At 41.0% G+C, this 26918-nt stretch overlaps 1 protein-coding gene across 5 annotated transcripts; it reads right to left on the bottom strand.

The window, feature by feature from the left end:
• Positions 1-505: 505 nt before the first annotated feature.
• OCIAD1 (OCIA domain containing 1) lies at positions 506-18962 on the bottom strand. Of its 5 annotated transcripts, none has more exons than XM_040965740.1 (9): positions 18914-18962; positions 17288-17350; positions 16799-16879; positions 12437-12490; positions 11723-11770; positions 10087-10222; positions 8207-8382; positions 4188-4340; positions 506-1102 (listed from the first exon to the last, which is right to left on the bottom strand). In XM_040965740.1, exons 2-9 carry the CDS (start codon positions 17343-17345, stop codon positions 1065-1067), a joined length of 744 nt encoding a protein of 247 aa, XP_040821674.1. In that variant the 5' UTR covers positions 17346-17350; positions 18914-18962; the 3' UTR covers positions 506-1064. The 5 variants fall into 5 exon arrangements, 4 of the variants coding, with proteins under 4 accessions (XP_040821674.1, XP_040821673.1, XP_040821676.1 ...); XM_040965739.1 differs by lacking the exon at positions 18914-18962 and adding an exon at positions 18718-18901; XM_040965742.1 differs by lacking the exons at positions 4188-4340; positions 18914-18962 and adding an exon at positions 18718-18901 and having other exon boundaries at positions 8162-8382.
• Positions 18963-26918: the final 7956 nt, after the last annotated feature.

Below are 26918 nucleotides of genomic sequence, written 5' to 3'. Positions count from 1 at the left end.
AAGACATAGTAGGGTGCTGAAAGTAAATTCAGATGAACATATCGTGGCCAAGTCCCCCACTCCCAGCTGCTCTACCAACACCTAACTGTGCACCTGAGAGGCTCAGAACCCACTCACTCAGCTGAACCCTTAATTCCTCACAGAAAACTCAAAGATAATAAATGAATACTGTGCTACGTCATTAAGCTTTGAGATACTTTTCAGCAATACTTAACAAACATGTTTCTGACAAGAAAGTAAATAGAACTGAAATGAAACCATGATCACATTTTAAATTTACCTAAACCAAATGCTATATCAAATGTAATCAATTTTTATTCCCTATAATTTGCGACCTGTTTGAATGCTACTTTAAAGGCATTTAGACACTTACTATATGTTTATCTACATCAATCACATTTGCATTATCAATATGCCCGACTTTATAACCTATAACACTACTGATCTATAACTGTACTTAAAAATTTATCTAACCGGAATAAATCAATGAAGACAAGAGCTATTGTATGTTCTTTTACATTTTATTTATCATAAAGATAATATGGGAAATACTGGAGAAACACTTTAAGTATTCGATGTAAAGCTTTACGCCCACCCCCACCCCCAATTCAACATGCAGAGGTTTATTTTTGGATACGTTGATTCTACAGCAAGACAGTCTCTTGATTGTTTAAGAGCATCACTGCCCTGTAACTCAAAATGCTTGCACAACTGTATGCAGAGGAACCTCAGAAAGTTCATGGAAAATGAATTCCAGGTTAGCTTATTTTAGTGCGGAAGGATATTTGAAATCCATGCAGTTTTTTCAGATACACATTTCCCACAAACTTTGTGAAGTCCCTTTCAGCAATGATGGTGTTAACACCAATTCACAAGGTTTCCCAAGGTGAGTACATTCACACAATGGTTTCTAAAACAGTTAAGTCAAACCACACAGACCCTGGATTTGGTTTTCATGTGTGTTTATGAAGACTGCTGCTGAGCTCAAAGCATGCAGGTGGTCTTGACCTCCCAGATGAAGCTGGATACTGAGATGCCTTCAGTAGGTCCAAGGATGTCATTTTTCACTCATCCCAAGTATCTCCATATTTGTTTACTTTGACTAGGAGGAAAGCATAAATAATTGATGATTCCAAATAGTAAAACGTAAAAGATCCTAATTTTGCTGCTGTTACAATGAAAAGTTATGTTTTTATATGAATAAAAGTACATGAGAGTCAAATTATATTAGGGGCTGGTTAGACTTGTGAGCTGGGGGTTGGATATGACAATGCCTGCCCTCTATGAAGAACCTGACATATTTAATCTTCCTTTAAGAATGAGAAAACAGATTAGTAACTTGCCCAAGGTACAAATCTCATCAAGCAGAGCTGAAATTTTAAGCACGGATCAGTTTAGGTCCAAAGCCTACATTTTCTTTACTTTAATCATAGCTCCTAATTAAGTGTGGTATATATAAAGAAGTACCAGGAAATACGCAAACATTTACATTTTGTTTTTCACAGAAACCACAAAAACAGAAATGGCCAAGCACTCAGGTTGTACTTAACTCAGTCTCTCCCATAAGCTAATACTTCTACAAGGAGAAGATAATTTCCAGTATTCTTGCATTTTACATGAAATTCTATTTTACAACATGTTCCACTGTCTTTTCTGCTGTTGTGCTTTTCAGCTTCTCTTCTCCATAACCTCCATCTGGGAACAACTAGTCAAGACCCAAGTCATGATGACAATGTAAAGAAGCAAGTATCACAGTTTCAGGCAATCCAGGCAGTCAAAAGTACACACTAAGACATGCCCTCAAGGTTCTGCCTCTTCCTCTTGCTCCCATTCCTTCGTGAGTATGCAATGGTTTTCCAGAAACGAAATCAAGTCTGTAGAAGTATTCTGACAGCTAATAAAGTATGTTTTGTTTTTAAAACTTCTCAGTCACATATGTGTACATGTATACATTAGTATACATATGTGTGTGTGTGTATATATATGTATATATACAGACAGAGAGAGAGAGAAATACAGACTAAATTTGAAACCTGCAGCATTTTTATATGCTGGAAATGTATACTATAAAATATACACTGTACAATGTCAAATTTACTATCTAGATTCAAGAACTTTCTAGAAAATCACTGAAACAACAGGTTTCTCCTTCAAATTACATAATGCACACAAAAAAATCAGCTTTCTTTTACAAGGAACAAAATTTACAACAGTACCATGTAACAATTTTAGAGCTAGTCAAAATCCAGCAAATGGTAAAAGTTTACCATCCTTTCTTTTCTTAATCTTTATAACTATAGAAGGCCTAATCAAAACACTGCCATTTCTGATATATCACTGTTAGGTACTTTACTGTCACAACATAGAGTTAAAAAAAAAAAAAAAAAAGAAAGACAAAGATTATTTCCTGCCCTCTTGGAGCTCACAATCTAGTCTCAAATTAACCAAACAAAGCACCAAATAACTCCTCACCTATCATAAGAATCAGGCATACCAAATACTAAAAGATTTTAAATTTCTTTCAAAATTAGATTTTTTACAGCAATATGACCAGATATTATCTATCACTATTATAGAAATGATTCTAATATGAAGCAAACATTAACAATTAGAAATAAAACTGGCTCTAAAAATAATAGCAAATAGAGCACTTTCTATCTTTCTGTAGTCTCTGTGGCATAGATTCTCAGGAACAAAACAGTAAACAGAAAACCCCAAAACAGTGACATAATCAAAATTCTTTAAGAGAGAAATAACAAATCCTTTACTGAAATTACTACAATACTCAAAATGCACTACTCCTTAGGAGGTAAACTTTTGTGTCAGAAAATTCACTTGGGATAATTTGAACTGTTCTGAACTTAAAAGAAATTATGACAAAATTTTATAATAATAAAGTACTGTTAAGGAAAAAGAAAATCAAGGACCAGCATTGCCTGCATGCCTGGTTGGAATTCCAGTTGCTCCACTTCCTATCTAGCTCCTTACTAATTACACCTTGGAAAGCAGCGAACTGAAGGAATTCCAGGCTCCTGGCTTCAACCTGGTCCAGCTCTGACCATTATCGCCATCTGGAAAATGAACCAGTAAAATAGAAGATGTCTCTTTTTCTAACTCTGCCTTTGAAATGAAGCAATCTTTTTAAAATATGCAAATAAAAAATTCAAAACGCCTTAAAAGCGGATTTGTAAAAGTCATATTAACTCTTAGTTTTGCCAAAAGTGGCATTACAGGGAGGCTCCCGTGATGGCTCAATTGGCTAATCCTCCGTTTGCAAGCATCAGCATTCCATGTGAGTACTGGTTCATGTCCCCACTATTCCACTATTCCATTCACCTCCCTGTTTGTGGGTAAGCAGCAGAGGATGGCGCAATGCCTTGGATCCCTGCACTCACATGAGAAACCCAGAAGAGACTACTGCCTCCTGACTTTTGATCAGCTCAGCTCTAGCCACTACAACCATTTGAAGATTGAACCAACAGACAGAAGTTATTTCTCTGCCTCTCCTTCTCTCTGTATATCTCCCTTTCTAATTAAAAAAATTTTTTTTCAAAAAAAAAAGTGCCATTAACTATCAACCTAAAGACACCAGTTCTGCTTATAAAATACATTTATCATTAGAAAAAGTCTTCAGATGACTTCTTTCTTTTTTATTATTTAAAGATTTTATTTAAAAGGCAGATCTACAGAGAGGTCTTCCATACAGTGGTTTAATCCTGAATGGCCACAATAGCCAAGCTGAGCTGATCCAAAGCCAAGAGTCACAAGCTTCAGGGCCTGCCTTGTGGGTACAGAGTCCCAAAGACTTAGGTGAACCTCTGCTACTTTCCCAGGCCATAAGCAGAGAGGTGGGTGGAAAGTGGAGCAGCCAGGACAGGAACTGGTACTCATATGGGATGCCGCAAGTGCCACTGGGTGGGGGTTAACTTGTATCACCACGGCACTGGCCCCTACTCCAGGTATGTGAATATTATTGTATTACAAAACTTTCTATCTTAGCTTTTGGACTTCATGATTCTAACACAAAATGGCTTCTGAAATACCTTAAAAACAGACAAATCAGTTATCTATGACATAACTGTACTTAATAGCTTGATAAAAATCACATTTTTAATATGATTAGTCTTAAACTAATGCTTTCAATTTTAGTCCTAGAGAGGAAAGCGATTCAGACTAAACTATCATACCTTCTTTCTTTGGCACTCTGTCCTGCATAGGCCTGACTGAGGGGTCAGTCTTTTGGGCTAAAGTTAATTCATATGACTCTCTGTTCTTATTCCTTAATTCCTCATAGGTAATGTTTTTTCTTTTGGGCTTTTCTTCAAGGTTGGGATCAGGTCCTAAAACAACAAACAGTTAATAAATGGTGATAAAAAAAGATTTGGACAAAACCAAACCAACTATTTTTACAAATGCTTCTTACCTACAATCAAAATAGAATAATGAAATAAAAGTATCAAATTATTATCAGCATTCCAAAGGTACTTTCCCAAGGTAACTATAAACTAAAATCTATTTGTTCTTATACTTTTCAATGTTTATTTCTGAAATTTAAAAATCAACATACAAAAGTTTTCAGAAATAAACGTGGTCAGAGAAAGAATGGTTATCAGAAAATGTCACAGTACAGTTAAAACTGACTAAAAATGCTCATGTTTTAAACTGAAAATTTATGCAAATTCTGCATAAAATTACAGATGAATGGTAACAAACAAACAAAAGTTGAAACAGTATAGGCTTTAGTTAGTAATATTTAATAATATTTCAATATTTAAATGTTCCTATGACCAAAACCTATATGCAAGCAACTTTAGCTCCTTACAAAATATTTGTTTTTCCAAATTTATGGCATTTAAATAAAAAATACTTAATAGTAGTTACTGAGAAGTATAAATTACAGCCTTTACCAGAGTCTGCATCATTTTCACTCTGGTCTAATGAAAGCAAAACAGGAGCAAAACAAAGTGCCAACAACAAAAATAAGTAAAATAATCCAGAAACTCAAAGAAAGTGGCAACTCTATTTGGCCAGGCATCTATAACTGTGAGCAACGCGATCATCCTACTCGATCTTACCCAAACACTGAGAAGTGATAGTACATAAGCTCAAGACGCAAATACTCAAGTTAAAATAATGAAATGGTTACATTCTGAATGTTGGCTGACAGAACCAAAACAGGAACACAATTTTATCTAATTATAAAAAGAAAAAAAAAAAAAGGCCACATAAAACATGTTTTAAAGAAATTAATCTAATGTTAACATTAAAGTCTTACACATAATACCAAAGTAACATTTCTCAATGCAACATACAAACTGGGCATATCATTTTAATAATATATTTATATTAATTATAATCATTCTAAAATGAGCAAGCAGTAATTTTTTTGAACACAGTAGTAAAATTCAAGGAAGAATAAGAATTTTTCAAGCAATATGACTCTACACTCTTCAATTACTATAACACTGATACAGAATAAAGAAAACTTAAATTTCTTCTGGTCTCCAAATATTATATCATTGTTGAAGACTTAAATTTTTCTGGAAAAAAAAACAAAATGAAAAGACAAAGATCCTAACTTCATATCGGATTTAAAACATTTTTCACTTCATTACCAATTTCAATTGTTGAATTTCCCCCACCATAAACAGTTCTCAGGGAGACAGGGTGCATTTCAGCAACCCTGGGTTCCACATCCCCAGCCACTCTGACTAGCAGTGAATGTCCTTGGGCAAATCACTAAGCTTCTCTGGATCTTGGTTTCCCTCAATTGTAGATTAACTAGAGATGATCTCTTAGGATTCCTTCCAGGTCTAACATTTTCTTATTTCAAAGAAAAATAATTTATCATTTGAAAGTCCATGACCAATAATGAAACCATAAATCATAGAGAAGACTGGGGAGAATTTTCCCTACTTAGAAAAGTTGGATAAAAATATTCTGTATTGTATAGAAAACATGATTTACTACTTGGGAAAGGTTATGAAGAACTGGAAGGAATAAAATGTGGAAGCACTGATTTAAATGCAACTGTAATCAACTACCATAAATCTTATCAACAGTCATGAGGGAGTGATTATGCCGAAAACATTAAGGATTCTTTGAATTCTTAGTCAAAGAAAGCAGAGCTAAAGAGGAGAGGTGGACTTAAAAACAAAAGGAGCTGGCACCCTGGTTAGGGAGAAAGGAACAGCATCTGAAGCAAAACGATGGAAGCCACCACAGGCCCTTGACAAGAGCAAAGTGGCAAGCTGCACTGAAAGGGAGTCAGGAAGCACAGCCGAGGGCAGATGGCTGGCCGACGCAGCGCACTGCTCGAGTCTGTAAGTAGACACCAGGACCTTTGGTTTATTTGTTTTTATATGGAAAAAATTAAATTAGAATTTCCCAATGAAAATGGTAGGAAGGATGTAAGTCATCACAAAGAAAGAGGTGGTACATGTGTAAAATACAAGAATGGATTTGAACTTAAGACTGGAAAAATGGGACACAATGAGGGACAAGGACAGATCCCTTTATAGAGACGAGATAGTGACTTCAACCACTCTCCTATCTGCCCAGCTCCTTTCCTTTCTCACTAATCTGATAGCACTTTTGCTTTCAATCATTTAGAGAAAAAATATTTAAGAAGTCGCAGATTAAGAGATTCAACAACTTCCAAACAAATTTCAGGGTCTTTAACCATTTGAATTTCTATTTTTTCTTGTCCTTTCTCTGCTGCAAAGTTAACACTCCTTTGGCCTGACTTCTGCTCTGATGTAATGTCACCAACATAATTTTCTGCAACCAGAATGTTCTATGGTAGTACTGTCCAACATGACAGCCACTAGCACATTTCACTATTAAGCAACTAAAATGCTAACCAAATCAACTGGAACATTGAATTTTTCATCTCTTATCTATTAACGTAAATAGCCATTTAGTTACATGGTTTGTAGCTACTCTGACCTACAAGGCCATCACCTACACTCTCTACAATATTCCTTGACCTATAACCAACTTCTCCCTTTCTAATATATCTCCTCTCTCCCTTTCAGATCTTGTCTATGTAAATAAAGCAAAACAAACAAAATGGAGAAAATCCAAACATTCCTTGAACCTCACTTGCTCTCCATTACTGCCTTATTAAATTGGTTTCAAAGCAAGCGTTTTCCAAGATTACTTAGATTCACAATCCCTTATCAAAGCTTCTGGAGTCAGACTTGTTTCAGAAATCCAGTTTCTCACATTTTGGAAAAATGTTATGATATAATATTCCTGGTATTATGTGATGTCCATCAGAAGTTTAGTATTTCTCTACAATGAAATACTAGGAAAGCCTTCTGCTTCTCAAAGCTTTTTGGATTTTAGACTTCCTTTTTCAAATTCCTCACCTTTCACTGCAGACCACATTGAAAGAAACAATGAAACTAACACTCTTTTACAATCTATTACTTGCCAGGCATTGTCTCTGATGATCAGGTATAATTCAACGGGTTCTTTCAAAGACTACATCTCCATTCACAAGATCACAATAAAAAAGATTATAAAATACAGTCACTTATTGTAACTGAAATTAAAAGGTCACATAGTCAGCAATGTCATCAGGATTCAGAGCCAGGCCTTAATCCAAAATTGATGTTATTTGACTTACATGTGCGATCTTCAAAGCTAGTATTTACAAAACTTCACAAAGAATTTTCACATGGATTTTCTCACTTGACAACAGTTCTGTAAGGTAGGTAAGTATTATTTTTTTTTACATTACAGACAGGAAAGCTGAAAGCCTTTAAGATCAACCTATCAAATGTAATCTTTTAAAAGACTTCTTGAAACTCCTACTTCCCAAACCACAGTGTATCACTTCAGCTCTTTCACTAAACTTGTGTTATTTTTCCAATTATAAGGACATATGAGTAACTTATCCTTACATTTGTTTCTTCTGATGAACTGAAAGTTTCTCAGGGACAAGAACCAAATGTAGCCATCTTTACTTCTTCCACACCTAGCAACACTGCCTGAAGCTTACTAAGGAATGCTGACTCAATGAAAGAAGAAACGAGCAAATAGGACGCACAAAAATGCAGAAATTAGGTGGACAGATGAATCTGAGTTGACAACTGATGATGGGACACACAGGTGATATCCAGCAGAAAGGTCATCAAATAAAGTTTATACATACGTTGGACCATAAAATGCTGAAATTCATTTCAAGAGAAGTTTCTACCTTGGGCAATATGATCAGTAATACCAGTGGGAGTAGATTCATTCATAGAAGCACTGAATGGAATTGGCTCATAATGAGGCAGTGTCTCTTTTTCAAAGTTGTCTGCTGCTGGGGATGACCCAAAAGATGACTGACTGCTCACACTTGAGTCATACTTTGACTTTTGAGAATAGTGCCTATAAAAGAAAATCATATTATATATAAAGTATTTATTTCTAAACAGTTATAATTTTTATAGTTACTTATAAACGATGAAATTATGGCTAATGTGCTTCAAAAGCATGCAAAAATGTACTGATTCATTTAACCAACTTAAAACTCATTTTACACAGAAATAGAGAATATCTGAGTTTCTAAATACTAGGCATTTGACATAATTCTAATTTGTTTCAAAAGTTTCCAGATAGGAAAAATACCTAAGATCAAGTCCAAACTCAATAAACATATTCAATCCTCAACATTAACTACCAAGCTAACTTTCATAGCTAGGAGCCCACCTACACACTAACTTCTTTATAAAAAAATACCAGTAATACTATCTCTAAAGGAATTTACACTGTGCCATTCTATGATGCAAATATCCAATAATTTATTCACTTGCCTTATTAGTTATTAAATCTGCTATCCAGATTCATTTCTACTTACATAACACAAAAAGCAAACCATAGTCCAAACTAAACCAGTAACAGGTTTAACATGGCTTTATTGATTAGACTTAGGAATTTGAAATTCTTGACATTCAAAAAATATTGTTTAAGTTTGAAGGAGGAAAAATCTGTAAGTCAGTCATTTTCATCATCTACTTCCAATACTTTTACAAATTCATAAACAGGTAATTCTGTAATTTTCATTTTTAATTTACCAAAAGCATTTCATTGTGTCACATAATAGATTTCATAAAGTAAATTCACAATTTCCCATTAGTAGAATATTCAGTCTGCTTCAGTGGAAATGGATTTTATTCCATTTTGTTAGTTCACAGTATAGTCATAAATAACTGTTTACAGCTTTTTAATTTCACTTTCACTAGTTTCACAGAATTTTGAGGGGAAAGAAGCTCATAGAATTTCAAATGTTAGGAATTCCAATATATGCTGACCAAATACTAACCAAAATACTTCTATCAATTCATGTAAGAAATGTATTCAGGTATGAGTTCACTTTTGAAATTATTTAATGAAGACTTAACCATTATTACTAAATCAAGTCAGGTTACTTAAACAATGTACTATTATTTCAAAGAATATTAAACAGCTCCATTCATTTTTCTACTCTTATGCATAACAAACATCATGAGTTAAAAATGAGAGAATTCAGGGCCTGGCGGCGTGGCCTAGTGGCTAAAGTCCTCGCCTTGAACACACCGGGATCCCATATGGGCGCCGGTTCTAATCCCGGCAGCTTTACTTCCCTTCCAGCTCCCTGCTTGTGGCCTGGGAAAGCAGTCGAGGACGGCCCAATGCTTTGGGACACTGCACCCATGTGGGAGACCCCAGAAGAGGATCCTGGTTCCCGGCTTCGGATTGGCGCAGAACCAGCCGTTATGCTCACTTGGGGAGTGAATCATCGGATGGAAGATCTTCCTCTCTGTCTCTCCTCCTCTCTGTATTTCTGACTTTGTAATAAAAATAAAATAAATCTTCAAAAAAAAAAAAAAAGAGAGAACTCAAAGTCCAAAAATACAGAAACCAGAAGTATATGCCAAACTCGATTAAAAAATATTATGTCAACACTTTTCAGTATGGTTCCATTTTAAAAATCAAGTTATTTTCAGCCTACAGCAAATGGTAAGTTTCCAGGAGTTTCTGAAGGTGCTTCAGTTAGGCTGTGTGTCGTGCCCTGAGCTGCGGCAACAGCTGTTTTCTCAGAATTGAGCTTACCCAGCTGGTGATGGTCGCCGTGCTTGTCCTGACCTCAGAGCTTCTCCAAGAGGGGAGTTCTCAAGATTCTTGAACTTCTCTTGGCAGGTCTTCACATAAGAAAGCTTACCAGCAAAGTATCCCATGATACAAGCAACTTTTTAATAAAATCAAACAGAAAGTGTCACGGACCATGTTTTTAGGCAAAAAAATCTTTTCTAAAAGAACATTTTTTTCTTCTAAAAGTATGATTCAAAGCATCTCTGATTTAGCAAAACGGGCATTTCAAAAATAATGATAAAACCACCACACTAAATTAGACTCAAGTTCATACAAAAGGTCCCATGAATATAATTCACTTTGACAAAACAGAGTAAGCCGAAAGTGGTTAGAAGATGAATGTTATAGCTTCTGATTAATACAGAAAGGAAAACTCTGGTAAAGGAAAGAAAAATGGAAACACGGAAATTCTAGCTTAATCACAGAGATTTAGATATTTATTTTCCTCTAAGATGAGAACCATAAGACTTGCACAACACGTTCACCACATGCTAAAATGAACCCAACAATGCATTTATTCCATTATGACCCGTTTCCAATGCAAGAGATGTGAACCTGAAAAGATTTATGCAAAGCCTTAACCTTGTTTTGTTTTTCTTAGACAACAAATTTAGGAACTAGCACTGTGGCACAGCAAGTTAAGGAGCCGCCTACAACACAAGGAGCCTCTATTAATAACTATTTTGAGTACCAGCTGCTCCACTTCAGACCCAGATCCCTGCAATAACACCTGGGAAGCAGAAGACATCAAAAGATAGAAAATCTGTCCGCACCTCTACTCATGCTGCCTTTCAAGTAAATAAACTTTTTTAAAGGAAATTTGGCTTCCTTTTTTTTATAAAACATACTGCACAGCTAATCAGTTATACATTTTACATTTTTAAAAAGTAAATTGGGGCCCAGCGCAGTAGCCTAGTAGCTAAAGTCCTTGCCTTGCACACACCAGAATCCCATACACACGCCAGTTCTAATCCCAGCAACCCCGCTTCCCAGCCAGCTCCCTGTTTGTGGCCTGAGAAGGTAGTCAAGAAAGGCTCAAAGCCTTGGAATCCTGCACCCATGTGAGACCCATAAGAGGCTCCGGGCTCCTGGCTTTGGGTTGGTGCAGCTCCAGCTGTTGCAGTCATTTAGGAAGTTAATCAACGGACAGAAGATCTTCCTCTCTGTATCTCCTCTCTGCATATCTGACTTTCCAATAAAAATAAATCTTTAAAAGAAATTCTGAGAATGTATATTAATGAGACTTGTTTTAAATTAGGCTTATTTTTAAGTATTCTCTTTTCATTAATCAGATCATCTGCAGAACTTGCTTTCCTCATAGAAAGATCAAGAATTTGCAAACACAGTATGTTCAACAAATAATTTCGAATAGTCCTATTATATTAAGAGGAAAAACAGATCTTTAAGTACCTCATGATTATCAGTGCTAACAACAAAATATCTAGAAGCTCGCTAAAAATTTTGCTCAAGTATATTTAAACTGATTGCAGTACATTCAAATGATTATTAATAAGTAAAATACAGCAAAAACATTTAATTAAAAATTAGCTTATTTAGGCACAAGAACTAAGAAAGCAATTGTGTTGCTTATACTTACATATAAGTTTAGGAATGGAACCATACTTGGGATGACTTGAAAGGATTCCTAAAGAAAGATATTGAGTAACATTGTAAGAAAACTCACTGCGGATTACCCTTAAATATCACCCCACCACATCAGCTCTAAGATTACACTATTTAACAGAGAACCAAGTAAAGTCAGTGTCAAGAGAAATACACAGAACACTTACGCATTCTAAAAACTATCACAATGGGTAAATTTTAAAAGATCACTTGAGGGGCAAGTGTTGCGGTATAGTGTGCTAAGTCAACACCTGTTGCACTGCTGTCGCAGCTTCTTGCTGATGTTCCTGGGCAAGTAGCAAACGGTGGCCCAAGGACTTGAGTCCCTGCCACCCCCGAGAGACTCAAGCTCCTAGCTTCGTCTAGGCTAGCTCTTGCCACTGAGTGGCCTTTTGGGAATGAACCACCAGTCAGAAAACCTCCATCTCTCCCTGTGTGTCTCTCTAACTTTCACCCACAGGTTTTCAGTTATGTTTTTGCTCTGAAGTTTTGAATGAGGCCACATCAAATTCTCAAATCAAGGCAAGTAAGCCAGTGGTTTCTCCAGACAAAAGCCCTTCAATAGCACAAACACTCATCAATGGCAATGCTTAATATGCTATCATCTCAGCTGTACCTAAAAATCAGAAAAACATGAAGCAAATATGGCATCCAAAATGCTGAATTAATTCCAAGTTTAAATAGTTACCTTTACTAATTAGTCCTTGGGTGATCAGCATACTTGTTGCAGCCAAAGGTACAGCTATAGAAGGAAAAAGAACTTGTCAACGTCAACAAAAGCAACAGATTTTGACCTCTGTTCATTAGGAGATAAGTGTCAGTACAACCATCTAATGCCAAGAGTTTTAAGAGACTTTCATTTGGGCCCAGCGCAATAGCATTAATGGTTAAGGTCCTCGCCTTGAACGCACCAGGATCCCATGTGGGCACCGGTTCTAATCTGGCAGCTCTACTTCCCATCCAGCTCCCTGCTTGTGGCCTGGGAAAAGCAATCAAGGACGGCCCAAAGTCTTGAGACCCTCCACCCGCATGGGAGATCCAGAAAGAAGTTTCTGGCTCCTGGCTCCGGATTGGCACAACACCGGCTATTGCGCTCACTTGGGGAGTGAATCATCAGATGGAAGATCTTCCTCTCTGTCTCTCCTCCTCTCTGTAAATCTGCCTTTCCAATAAAATAAATAAATCTTTAAAAAAAGAGAGAGAGAGAGAGAGAGAGAGAGAGACTTTCATTTGCAAAAAGCAATCCTATATTTTGGTTTTTTGGTTTTTTTTTTAAGATTTATTTATTTTCATTGAAAAGGCAAATATACAGAGAGGAGGAAAGACAGAGAGGAAGATCCTCCATCCAATGACTCACTCCCCAAGTGTCTGCAACATCCAGAGCTGAGCCAATCCGAAGCCAGGAGCCAGGAGCCTCCTCCATGTCTCCCATGGGAGTACAGGTCCCAAAGCTTTAAGCTGTCCTCGACTGCTTTCCCAGGCCACAAGCAGGGAGCTGAATGGGAAACAGGCCACCAGGATTAGAACCAGCGCACATTTGGGATCCCGGGGCGTTCAAGGCAAGGACTTTAACCACTATGCTATCACACCGGGCCTAATCCTGTATTTTGTTAGTGGAAAAATTAAAGGAACATTCTAAACTTAATAAAAATATTAAATAGTAACTGAAAAACCATTTAGATTTACATTTTGAAATAGCCATTCACTAACAACATCAATTAAGATAATACAGTGAAAACTACTAAGTTACCTCTTAAGTTACAAAAGGGGAAAGGAAATAAATGAAGGCAGTACTAGCAGCAAATTTCACATTACTGTTGAAATGACTGAATTCTATGTACCAAGCTACGTGCCTTGGGTGTGTTATCTTAGTTTTATCACCCATTAAAGGAAACGGCAGATAACAACATGAAAGACAAGGAAACTGAGGCTTAGAGATGTCACGCAATTTGCTCAAAGCCACAAGCTATTTCAATGGCAGGTCTCGGATCAGCCACCAAATCTCAATGATCATATGATGGCTGGGTCAAGAGTTTAAAATGTATATAATGCTTTCTTCCAAACCAGTGAACTCCTTAAAACTCTATGAAAATATTACATTTCTATATACGTTTATATGTGCCCATTAACTCAAGAGTGAAGAATCCAAAGCTCTCATAATGTCAGAGATCTTCTAATTTAAAAATAGTCATCAATCAACACTTCTCTACACTTGCAATGCCTAACACCATTCCTGTGATGACAGGAGCCAGTCCCGGGCTGACCAACCTTGTAAGTGATTTGGTCTGGGAATATGACTGGAGGACAGTTCATAAAACTTTATCTAAATGAGTGAGTGGCTCACAGTATGCCAGGACTATAAAAACACAACTTATGCTGAATACTGCTTTCCTTCGAAAGTTTCCTTGGAACGTTGGGACCTGCTACATTGCAGGTGTCTACGTGATCAGCTTCCAGGGTACAGCTTGATGAGCTTCCCTGGTAGGTAACACCTGACCATTGTGGCTAGCAGCTGTTAAGACACTGAACACATCTGTCATGACATGAATTGTTGGACTCGGGACCCCAACCATGGACAGAATTGTAGGTTCCATGGTCTGACCATGGAGTGCATGGGTCAGAGCTGGGCCTCCTCAGTGGCTTAGATGGAGCAGTGGACAGCATATCCAGATGCACATGGAGTACACTGGAGTCTAAAGACAGAACAAATGGATCAACTACCCCAGTCAAGTGCTGGCAGTGAATCTGTTGACAAATGGAGATTCTAAGGTGGACTATGTCAACCAATGGATTCTCGAGAGATTTCATTGTGCTTGGAGTGGCGAGATCAGCAGTATCTCAGACTGCTGAACTATCCAAACCTCCTGAGCAAGACCCTAGAGCATGCCCCACATAAGGAACCCGAGGGTAGTATCAGGTGACTGTCCTCCACCCCAGTGTGCAGAGGCATTTGGGAAGCTGGGTGTGGATTCTCACTTTATCTCCCACTTTCCCCAGATACAGGAAGGAAAAAAAAGAGAATGTGGAAATGGTGATCTCACCCACCTTCTTGTAGCCCTTGACCCTTATCACCCTAATCAACGATGTAAAAACCATCAAAAATAATTAATGGAAAAAAGTAATAACAATAATAACACACACAGGCGTGAGGGGTTCCATATTCAGAGCCCAACTCCAGCTTCCTGCTGAAGCAGACCTGTGGGAGGAAGTGGCACTGGTTCCAAGGACGGGGTTCCTGCCACACAGAGGGCACACCAGGACTGAGCTCCCGGCTCCTGAACTCAGCCTTTGCAGGCACGTGGGGAGTAAACAGTGGACAGGAGCTCTGTGTCTGTCTTCCCTCAGAACCCCACCCAAATAATAAACATTGAAGGGGAACAAAAGTCAATGTACTAGAAAACAAGCTCATCAATTATTCTAATATAACATAACAAAACATAAAATATTTAAATAAAATTCCTGGGCCCGGCGGCATGGCCTAGAGGCTAACGTCCTCACCTTGAACACGCCGGGATCCCATATGGGTGCCAGTTCTAATCCCGGAAGTTCCACTTCCCATCCTGCTCCCTGCCTGTGGCCTGGGAAGGTAGTCGAGGACAGCCCAATGTTTTGGGACCCTGCACCCGTGTGGGAAACCTGGAGGAGGTTCCTGGCTCCTGGCTCCTGGCTCCGGATTGGCACAACACCGGCTATTGCACTCACTTGGGGAGTGAATCATCAGATGGAAGATCTTCCTCTCTGTCTCTCCTCCTCTCTGTATATCTGACTTGGTAATAAAAATAAATAAATCTTTAAAAAAAATAAAATTCCTCAAAATTATATTTTCTATCCTCAAAGCCTTCTGCTCCAGTCAGTTCAGCCTCCATGGTCTAACAGGGATCGAGTTACTTGTCTTTGCTCGCTAAATGCTCCTTCCCTTCCTTCAGTCTTAGTAGTCATTCAGTTCCATCTGGTTAATAAGGCTTTTTATTTTATAGACAAGCATTTTTTGGACAGTTTTATAACTCATCTTCTTCTAAGTATGCACGTGTTTGCTTTGTCTCAAAGTTCTGCCTAGGACATATCCCCGCCTACCTGACGGTAACACATATCTGCACAGGCTAAGGTGCCTCTGCCCTTCCAAACACTCCATGCTGCTTCTTTCTTAGAACAAGCTTACCTGAAAGGACTGTGGTTTCCAGGTAAAGTACTACTATGGTTTTATTCTACAGTAAGCATGTAATTTATATATTGCTTCCAGCATTCTCTGTACTTTAAAAAAAAATGTTTTAAGACTGAAAATGTAGTAACATTTCATATAAAATGTGAGCAAGTAGACTCTTCTTATATAAACAGATAAAAGTCAGACTCATGGGCTCTGAACTGGCGTCCGGCCCCCTGCTGCAGGACAGCCCACAGTGCAGCACAAGGCATCTCATTTAACAACTCCAAACCTCTATTCCTCCATGGTTCACTACCACTCTTGTGCTGCTTCAGCTACTCCAGGTAACTGGGGCAATCAACAAAACAACCTCCTAATCTTAGGAAAACCTCTGGAAATAATGACTTTAAAATGAGTGAGTGTAATTCTTCTACTTCAATCCCTTTTACTAACAACCATATCCATGCCCAGTGTGTTAACATGTTTTATATAAAGTCAAACTTTTAGCTTGAAGATTCAGGTACCAACTTTGCTTCAAATTATGTTAATTAGGGCCTGGCGTGACAGTATAGTGGTTCAAGTCCTCACCTTGCTCGCACCAGGATCCCACAGGGGTGCCGGTTCTAAGCCTGGCAGCCCCACTTCCCATCCAGCTCCCTGCCTGTGGCCTGAGAATGCAGTCAAGGACGAGCCAAAACCTTGAAATCTTGCAGCCACGTGGCAGACCCAGAGGAAACTTCTGGCTCCTGGCTTCGGACTGGGTCAGCTCCAAACATGGCAGCTGCTTGGGAAGTGAACCAAAGAACAGAAAATCTTCTTCTCTGTCTCTCCTCCTCTCTGTATATCCATCTTTCCAATAAAAATAAATCTTAAAAAAATTATGTTAATTAACTAGAAAACTGAACTCACATCTGAACCAGAAGCTTTCATCATTGCATTCTGCGAAGACTCTTCTTTCTTCTTCTGTCGGAATGTAATCAGCGCCTATATCTTTTAATCGAGACAATTTGAAAAATATTTAAATATCTGTAATAAAACCGAGTGTGAAATTTTTGTTTTATCTAAATTTTAACTAAAGGACACCAGCATTTTTCCTTAATGAAATAATGGAACAGCTGGTTTATACACTTGTAATAAAGTTGAACTTTAAACAGAAGTTAATGTTACTCTGACTACAAAATATGCTAGATTCAGTGAAACATGGAAAGGTGAGACCCCTTGCTCAGATCCCTTACTAAGAATATCAAGATGGCAACTGCAGGGCATTAAACCAAGTATGAGGCCCTGGGTGAACACACAGATAATACACCCTCATAGAGAGCTCAGATGTTACTAGTACTTGACATTTTCTTTACAAAGTAAGTGCTACTAATTAAAAATACTTTAATAGATAGTTACGGGGAATTGGTCTTGGAACTTCTGCATTCGGCTCTCGAAAATCAGCCCGCCCATTCATCTTTCCTGTATCAAAAACATTTATACTAAGCATTACAAACTATCGCAAATTAGGTCAAAGTAAGAAAACATAATACAGTAAAATTACCAGCATCTTTGATAATCAATCAACAAATATTTACTGAGCAGTACACCTTAGGAACACTTATTTGACATAACAGAATACCTAAATGAAATTGTCACATTCCTACTGATTTGGAGTTCGTTATTAATGCTAGCTCCCTTGATGGAAAAAAAAATAGGTGCTTTCAAGTACTTGTCAGCTGGTGAATATCAAGATACAAAAGGGCAACAACAAAGCAACTGACAATTTCCCCTGCTAAAGCTGGTTTATCTCGTTTTTGTCCTTTCAGAAATCCATGCCCAGGACCAGACTAAAGCTCTCAAAAACAAACAAACAAACAAACAAAACAGATGAGTTAAAAACCTCAAGTCATTTCTAGGCCTCAAGGTTAAAAAACGAATCGTCATCAGGAAGCATGCAATCTCCCACAAAGCCTGATTCCAGAAACACTGGAAGAATAAACCCGACTTATCCTTCTAGTGGTGAAAAGCTACCAGCACATTCTATAACCTCAAACTATGCCCCTCACCCAAATAATCTTCACATAACACAGAGTACAACAGGGGAGAAAAAAACGCACAACATTCCAAGAATATATTTTTTTATTTCTTTTTTTTTTTAATCCACACCTCCAAACAGATCAGCTGTCTATTTTACGTAAGGTTAACTAACCTAAGCTCAGGATTATTCTGGCTTTAATGACAATTTGAATGAAAACAGGAAATGGCATCCACAAAGAGGATGGCAAGTGGGCGCTGTCATAATTTACTGCCCATAAACCATCACGGAGTGTCTCCTACATCCCAACCCCTTGGACAGGTGCTAACACAGAAGACTGAAAGCGTGGCTAGCTGGAGCCTGTTGAATAATCACTTCAATCGTAAGTGCGTATGAGAAAATGGAACCCTCGTTTCCCACAGCAGCATCTAGAGAAACTCCGAAAAGAGTTCATGCTGATAAGGCCCCCTAAAAAGAGTACCATTCTAATCTCTTAATTCCATAAACAAAAATCCTGAACTGACCGTCGAGGCCCGTCCCCCACCCTGCACCCAGCAGCCCCACCTCCCACCTGCCATGGCTGAGCACAACCCCCACACACACCCAGTTCCTGCGTCACCACCACCATCTCCCACCCCAAGCACATCCCCCTCGCTCGCCCGGTCGCGAGCCCTCGAGAACCCGAGACGCACTGAGCCATCGGTCCACCCCACAGCCAGGAAAATGGCGGCAGATGCAAAGGAGCGGCTGGCCGCGCCTAGGGGGCGAGCACAGCCACGGAGGGGGCACAAGGAGCCGTCGCCTCACCCACCTCCCGACGACAGCGCGGCGAGCCCGAGCGACGAAGGGCAGAATGGGAACCACGCAAGAGTAGGGAGGGTGAAAACGAGGGGGACTGCAGCGAGGACAAGGGGTGGACAGCCACGCAACAGCCCACAAGTCACCAAGACAAGGGCTCAAATATGACCCCGGCCCGGAAACATTAGTAGCCAACGGCAGGAACTTACGTCAAAACCTCCCTGCAGTGGCTAAAGGCGTGCGGCCTCGTAGTAGACGTCTGCGCCTGCGTGCGTCGGCCCCGCCCTCCCCGGCTGGGTCCCCACTCGCTTCGCACGGCTGCCGCGGCGCTCGCGAGCTGCACTGCGGCTGCGCCGCTGGTCACCGCGCGCCGGGCGCCGCCCCGCCCCCTCCCGGGAAGGCGAGGCTGGGGCTGTTGTGACGCACCTGGCTTGGCGTCCTGTGACAGACTGGCTGGAACCCGTTTATCGTCTGTTGAGAGTTACCGGCTTTTCTTGTGCTTTTTTCTGTTTTGAGACTTTCCACAGATCGTCTGAGTCTTGGAGCTTCTGGGCTGTGTAGTGTAAGCGTTCACCCTTGGTCAGCTCGCTGATCTTCTAGAATCTCGTCTTTTGGGGAGTAGACCTGCAGATGACAAAATCTCCTTCTGTCTCTCCCTTGCTCTTGGTCACTCTGCCTTTCACATAAATAAAATAAATCTTTAGGGGCCGAGTTTGAGTGAGCCTCAGCCTGCAATGCCGGCATCCCTTGTGAGGGCAGTTTTGACTCCTGTCTGCTCCACCTCTGATCCAGTACCCTGCTGATGCACCCAGAAGGTGGAAGAGGATGGCCCAAGTACCTGGGATCCTGCCGCCTTGTGGGACACCCAGATGGAGTTCTAGGCTCCTGGCTTCAGCTGCTGACATTTGGAGAGGGGGGCGGTAAGCTGGCAGATGGATGAACGCTCTCTCATTCTCTCTCTCTCTCTCTTTCTCTCTCTCTCTCTGTACCCTTCTTCCTATGCTCTATAACTCCACCTTGCAAATAGATCAATCAACTTTATAAGATAAATAAATGATTCTTTTTTTAATCAGGGGACATTCTGGGTAAGCTTTATGCTTAAGTGAAATCTGCTCCTCCTTTGCTGATGTTTCTGGATCATAAAATTCAGAATACAGTTTTATCATATTCATTATATTCACCGAACCATGCCTAACACAGGCACATGAGAGTTTGATGAGTATGTTTTCTGTTTGCTGATGTCTCAGCAATTACTCAATAAATTTGGGTTTCTGTTGTATGAAAGGATATAGCTGTAGAGTTATTTCTCTCTCTCTCTCTCTCTTTAAGGATTTATTTATTTTTATCGGAAAGTCAGATTTGCAGAGAAAAGGAAAGAGAAAGATATTTCATCAGCTGGTTCACTCCCTAAATAGCTGAACGACCAGAGCTAAGCCAATCTGAAGCCAGAAGCCAGAAGCCTCTTTCAGCTGTCCCACGCTGTTGCGGGGTCCCAAAGCTTTGGGCCATCCTTCACTGCTATCCCAGCCCATAGGCAGGGAGCTGAAAGAGAAGTAGAACAGCTGGGACTCAAACCTGCACCCATAATGGATGCCAGCGCTTGGAATTGCAGGATTAGTCCATGAAGCTATTGAACCACCACAAGAGTCAATTCTTCGTTAAAGGTCAGAGGAAACTTTTTCCACGACTAGGAGTTGCTTGTTAGAGAGGATCTTTTCATTGCAGAGGATATTTGAAAAAACTTTCCTGAATAGCCATCCCCTGCTTCTCTTCTTTGACAGTTTCATTTTTCAGGCAGAAGCAGGGAGTAAGGGGCAAGGAGCAGGGCAGAGAAATGACACACCCTCTGCAGAAGGTGACCCTGGCCGCAGTGCTCCCCAAACTGCCAATCAAGCAGAGAACCATCTGTCCCACTTCAGGTTTCAGAAGCCACCACACACATCTGCTGTGCCTTTTCTAATGTCACTTTTAGAACCCACTCAAAAGCTGTTAGACCAATAGTCACAACAGGAGCCACACAGCAGCTGCGAGGAGCTGATGTGAATGTTCGCAGCTGGGTCCTCCATCCCAAACGCAGTTTTGAAATAATGTTTTAACGACATTAGATCCACAAATCATAGACATCACTTTGGCAATAAATCTTCCAAACAAAATAGCTCTTAAAATTTTGCTCTCTGAGGGCTTTAAAATACGAACAATTTCAACCAAATATCTAACATGTGAGCCAACTGTCTGATTTTTGCAATCATTATTCATGAGTTCCTCTTAAGACAAAGTAGTACATGAGACCAAATGCTGCTGAGAGTGACTCAAGGACCCCATACTTTGTGATATAGAAGCAGGATTGATGTGTGCCGTTTAATAGAGGCAGAGATGCAGGCAGCATATCTAAAACGTTAGCAGCTTAAGCCTAGTTTCAACCACAACTTCACCTAAAGACACATATAATACTGGCTTATTTGTCTTTGAGGTAAATGAGGATTTTCACATGCTCATAATGTTATACCACAGGACATTTAGAGCTTAATGACCCAGAATATTGAAAGTATAGATCAGCCCAGGTTACATGCTTACCTGAGCATCCTTGCAAAAGTTTATGGAAAATTTCGTTTGTTTGTCTGTTTCAGTTGAGAGAGACACAGAGCACCCCCATTTGTTGTTCATGCCCCCAAATACCTACAAATGGCAAGGTGAGGATGGGGCTGAAGCCTGGAACCTGGGACTTCAGGACTCACCTCTGGGGAGAAGGCCCCAAGCACTGAAGAAACCCCTGTGATAGCTCCCCAGGGATTACTGCCAGCACGCTGGAATTAGGAGTCAGAATTGGGGACTCTGAACTCAAGCACTCTGAAGTGAGGCATGGGCACCCCAATCCATGGTTTAAGCACTAGGCCAAATGTCCACTCCAAATTTGTGTTTTAATTTTATTTTCTACAAACATGTAGAAGTTCCCTTATATAATCTAAAAATCTGAACTATTGGCCCCTTTATAACACTTCCCATAACTTCTTACCTGTTCAGCCCATAAAAGCAACTCATGCAAGTAAAGAAAAATTTCCCCAATGTCTATATCAACAGTGGCACACATATCAGACTCCTTTTCAATGTTTGGTTAGGATAAAAGCCATAATACGTACTGAAAGAAAAAATATTGTAATTTTTCAAGGCTTATTTTTATTTGAAAGGCAGATCTTTACAATGAGAGGAGAGACAGAGAGAAGGTCTTTACCTGTTGGTTCATTCCCAAAATGGCTGTCAAGGGAATCAGAGCTGAGCTGATCCGAAGCTGGGAGCCAGGGGCCTCCTCCTGGCATCTCCCTTGGGTGCAGGGACCTGTAGACTTGGCCATTCTCTGCTGCTTTCCCAGAGAGCTAGATCAGAAATGGAACAACTGGGAAACAAACCAGCACCTAAATGGGATGTCTGTGCCACAACGTGGAGCATTAGCCAGAAGTGCCACCATAGCAAACCCTGTAATATTTATTGAAAGGGCTTCTAGTAAACAGATTCAGAAGCCACAAAGACCACAGCATACACCAGCTATTCTTCACCTGTGCCCATACCTTCTCTTTTTCCATTACTCTGGAATATCTGCCTGTGCTCCTGTCTGAGACCAGACTGACATTTGTGCTTTGATTTTGTTCTTTTCATTTATTTTCATTTTATTTGAAAGGCAGAGAGAGAATGGCGAGGAGTGGGGCAGAAAGCAAGATAGAGAACTCCCATTGCTTGGTTCAACCCTCAAATATCTTCCATGGCCAGGGCTAGTCAGGTCAAAGTCACGAACCAGGAGCTTAATCCTAGTGCCCCATCTGGATGTCAGGAACCCAATTACCTTGAGTTGCCACTGCTGTTTCCCAGAGTCTATTTTGGGAGGAAGCGGCTAGACTCAGGATCCTGAAGTCAGGTGGGAATTGAACCCAGGTACCTCACTGTGAGAGGCAGGTAGACTACCAGTACTTTACCACTGGCCAAAGGCCCACTCTTACACACCAACATTTTTAGTAGTTTTTAGTGGGAGGGAAGACAATTTTATTTTTTATATTTTGCATTTTTTTAAGATTATGAACACAAAAGCTAAAATTCGTGCGTCTGGGTTTGTTTTTTTTTTTTTTTTTTTGAGATTTGTTTTATGTTTATTGGAAAGTCAGATATACAAAGAGGAAGAGAGACAGAGAGGAAGATCTTCCATCCATTGATACACTCCCCAAGTAGCCGCAATGGAACTAGGAAGCTAGGAATTCCAAGAACAATTCGAAAAGAACAATTCGAAGCTAGGAACCTGGAGCTTCTTCCCGGTCTCCCATGAGTGTGCAGGGTCCCAAGGCTTTGGGCCGTCCTTGACTGCTTTCCCAGGCCACAAGCAGGGAGCTGGATGGGAAGTGGAGCTGCCGGGACTAGAACCGGCCCCACATGTAGGGCATGCTCTGAGGTTCTTGCTCAAGTGGTTTTGATAGTTCACCAGTTATAAATTGCTGCTAATCTTGCCACTCCAAGCACTATGAGGTTTTTGAAGAGTCCATTGATTGACATAGTCCATCATAGAGTCTCCATTTGCCCTGTATTTCGCTGCCAACATATAGCTGAGGTGGTTGGTTGACTTGTTCTGCCTTCTTTCTTTTCTTGGTTAGGGTTCTGATTCCAGCATTTTGATTGGGGAAATCTCCAAAGAAACTTTGTCTGAGGTGTTCTCAAACCAGATTCTTGTATGTACTAGCAGGTTCAGGGCCCGGCACAGTCCATCGCCCTGATCGACTGGTGGTTGCAATTGCTGGGTTGATTCTGTTTTCAGCCCCGTCTTCCCCTGGAAACAATGGGTGTTGCAGTCCAGCCTGATTCTACCCAGCACATTCTCGGCCCTTGCATAAACAAGTGGGAGCTGCAGCCTAGTTGTAGTGACCCACAATAACCCCCACAAGGCCCGCCCCCTACCCTAGTTTGCCAGTATGTGTAGCAGTAGTCCAGTCTGTCCCATACCCCACCAACCCCAGCCCCTGTCCTGGTTTTCGTGCCCTCCCGTGGAAGTGGTAACCCAAGAGAGATGAGCCCATTATTTCCCTCCCAGGCCTCTCCCACTCCCAGATTATGCATTCTCCAGGTAGTTCTGTGGTTTGACTTGACAGAACTAGCCCCCAGTGCCAGCTTCTTCCAGCTGATGCTGTGGCTAATCCCCAACAACCCTCACCCACTCTAATTTTGTTTGCACCAGTAGGAATAATCAGTCCAGCCCAGCTTTTCCCTGATCTAGTCCACATGAGGCATACAGGTGTTGTAGCCCTACTTAGTCTGGTCTGCCCCCATCCCAGCTCATGCTCTCCAGCAGGAGTAGCTGTCCAGCAAAGGAGCCACCCTTTATTCCCTTGCCGGCTCCACCCCCTCCCTTCCTGATTCTCACGCGTGCTGATTGGGTGCTGCAGTCACTTCTGGCACAGGCAATCTCACCCTGGCATTCCGTATTGTGCACTAGTCTTTGTTGTGACCAAACCAGGCTCGACCCACACTGTTCTGCTGCCTGGATTTGCCAGTGGATGATGTGAACAGATTCAGCTGGTCTTCCCCCATCCATGCCAGATGTATGCCAGTGGGTAACTTTCCATGGCCTATTCTAGACTGTTTTCTATCATATTTCTCGTGCTTACATGCCGGGTGTGTGTCCTGCCAGAGGAGTTGCCCAGGCTCCTCCATCAGAAACTCTCCCAATGCCAGATTTTGCGCATACCAGGGGGTCCATGAGCCAGCACTACTCACTCAGTTCACCTCCTGTCATAGCAGGAACAGTGTCTTTTCCTGACTGGCCTTCAACCTAAACTGGTCCTTGTTGTTGGATGTTTCAGTCCAGCCATGGCTCGTCCATACCCACATATGGCTCACACATGGCTCAGTAGGGGTTGAGACCTTGCCTAGTCCATCCCACATCTACCCTGGTCCTCCAGGACACCAGAGGGTGTTGGAGTCTGGCCTGGCTTGGTGCATCCAATCCCAGTCCACACTTGTGCTAAGAGAGACTACAATGATGTCCCATTCAGAACACAGCCCTCATTCCAGCCCACATGCCCCTTGATGGGAACCTCAACCCAGCTAGAGTTGTCCCCTTAGCTCCCCAACCGGGCCTGTTCCCAGCCATAAATCACATGCATGCCAGTGGTTGCTCTGACTCAGCTTGGCTCAGTCCCTCACTTGTCCCAACCTCTGCCTTAGACAGTGGCTTAGTGTTCCTGGCTCATGCAGACCAGTAGGTACAAGAGCCTAGCTCGGCATGACCTGTGCTCCCTCCTGGTCTCTAGTTTCGCTTGTAGGCTAAGGTTTGCTTATTCCTGCCCAGTCCACCCTGTTCCATTACCAATTGACACATTAGCCAACTGTTGGAGCTACTTTGCCCAGCTTGTCCGACCCCCAGGTCTGAACCACATGTTCACCAGCGGGAGCTATGACTCGCCAGGGGAGTTTCCCAAGTTCCTCCATTTGATCCACTCCCAGACCCAGTTCTCATACATGCCATTGGGGTTAGGCCAGGTTCCGGTGAAGTCTGGCCTTCCATTTGGCCTTGTATGAGCTGGTGAACATTGCAGCCCGGCCCACCCCACACCCTATTCAGGACACACTTTTGGGTGCTGCTGCCCTAACTAGTCCAGACTATTGAGGGTTCCTTTACCTGTGATTGATGGCAGGCTCCTTGGTCACACCTAGCTTAGTCCATCAAAACCCAACTATTGAGCTAACCACTGGGGCTAGAATTTCCACAGGGTTTGGCCCACACCTCCCTCACAGAATCTGTCCCTGGTTATGGTTCTAGTGCTAGTTAATGTAATGGCCCTGCTTAATGTGACCCTTCTCCTGATCCATCATCATGTCAGGTAACAGGATATGATTCTGCTGGACAAGCCCCAAGCCATAGCTTTTGCATGGACTGGTATTTGGTGGTCATCATTGTTCAGTGATTACAAGTTGCTCAAGGGAAGAGTTACTGTCATTGGGGATCTTTATGATTGCTTCACGTCCTAGAAGCACACTGGGTTCAACCTGGATTTACCTAAGCAGTGATCAAAGAACCCAAACCCCAGAGCTCCTTGGCCGGGTGGCCAGCAGGCGGAGCCTGGCACCAAATGGCGCACTGGCCGCCAGGGGACAGGTCACTACATGCACATGGTGGCTGTCATCTAGGATCCAGGCATGAGACGCCCCATCCTGAGACACCAGCAGCCGGGACAAAAATAAACAAACTTAAAAAGGAAAAAAGGCCATCCTTCTGAATCTGGAGAACTTTTTCCTGGAAGTTACCCTTGATGATTATATGAGATATTTTTTCCTGTGACTCAATCTAAAACATGTTTATGCTTCTTAGGGAAATTCCACAATACTATTTTCATCTTGTAAGAGAATTTTGATTTTGATGTTTAGTTCTTACTAAACCAGAATTTTCAATGTGGTTGAATACTTACCTGGCTCTTCAAAAATAATAAAATGTCAGAAGAAATTTGAATAAGGATCACTGCTGGGGCTTTTTTTCCTTAAGCATATTTATACTCATATTTGTTTTGGGGTAAGGGTGAAAAGGTGGATATAAAAAGTAGAACTCTCACGGGCCAAAACAGAATAGAATGTTGATATCTAAACATTAACAAACACCAAGAAATGACAAAGCTGCAAACTGGAAGGTCCACAAAGAGAGGGAAATAGCATGGGGATTCGCAAAAATAGGCATGAGCTTTAAATACATCTGGGCAGAAATAGTGTGTCTGTCTCGAAGGCAGGGCAAGAGTCCTGTCATTCATACCAGACCAGCAAAGGCCATTAAAGGGAATTTTAGGAAGGGAGTGACTTTGTTAGAATGGCAACAGAGGAAGTTGATTTTGGCAGCTGCTTGGGGAAAGGACTGGTGGAGGAAATCCACTCCAAAGAGGAGACCTTCTCCAAGGCAGTGGTGACTGGACAATACCCAGAGGAGGAATTGAAAAAACAGAAAAGATGGAGCATACAAGAGTGGTCTATTTTAAACTTGGTCAAGCTTTTCAAACTCAAGTTCTTTTTCTCAAACCTCGAACTTAGTTCCCATTAAGATATACTCAAAACCATTTTAACACCAGCGTTTTGAAAATTGACTGTCTGCTTTGATCACCTACCTTAACATTCTGTTGTGTCTCAACAAGACTCAGGCATGTTGTGTTAGTTTCTAAGTGCAGCCAGCTGGGCATTCCAGACTGCTGCAAGAAGCTT

Source organism: Ochotona curzoniae, unplaced genomic scaffold (genome assembly GCF_017591425.1).
Source record: "Ochotona curzoniae isolate NIBS_2020 unplaced genomic scaffold, NIBS_Ocur_1.0 scaffold_4505, whole genome shotgun sequence".
NCBI lineage: Eukaryota > Metazoa > Chordata > Mammalia > Lagomorpha > Ochotonidae > Ochotona > Ochotona curzoniae.
This window is presented reverse-complemented; position numbering and strand designations above follow the sequence as displayed.

What these genes read in the sequence shown, in the direction of transcription:
- OCIAD1 (XM_040965740.1), bottom strand. Translation starts at nt 17,345, where the DNA reads ATGAATGGGCGGGCTGATTTTCGAGAGCCGAATGCAGAAGTTCCAAGA. An exon ending in CCAAGGACTAATTAGTAAAG is followed by an intron (nt 11,771 to 12,436) that starts GTAACTATTTAA and finishes ATCTTTCTTTAG; the next exon opens with GAATCCTTTCAAGTCATCCC. An exon ending in CAGAGTGCCAAAGAAAGAAG is followed by an intron (nt 1,103 to 4,187) that starts GTATGATAGTTT and finishes CTTTCCTCCTAG; the next exon opens with TCAAAGTAAACAAATATGGA.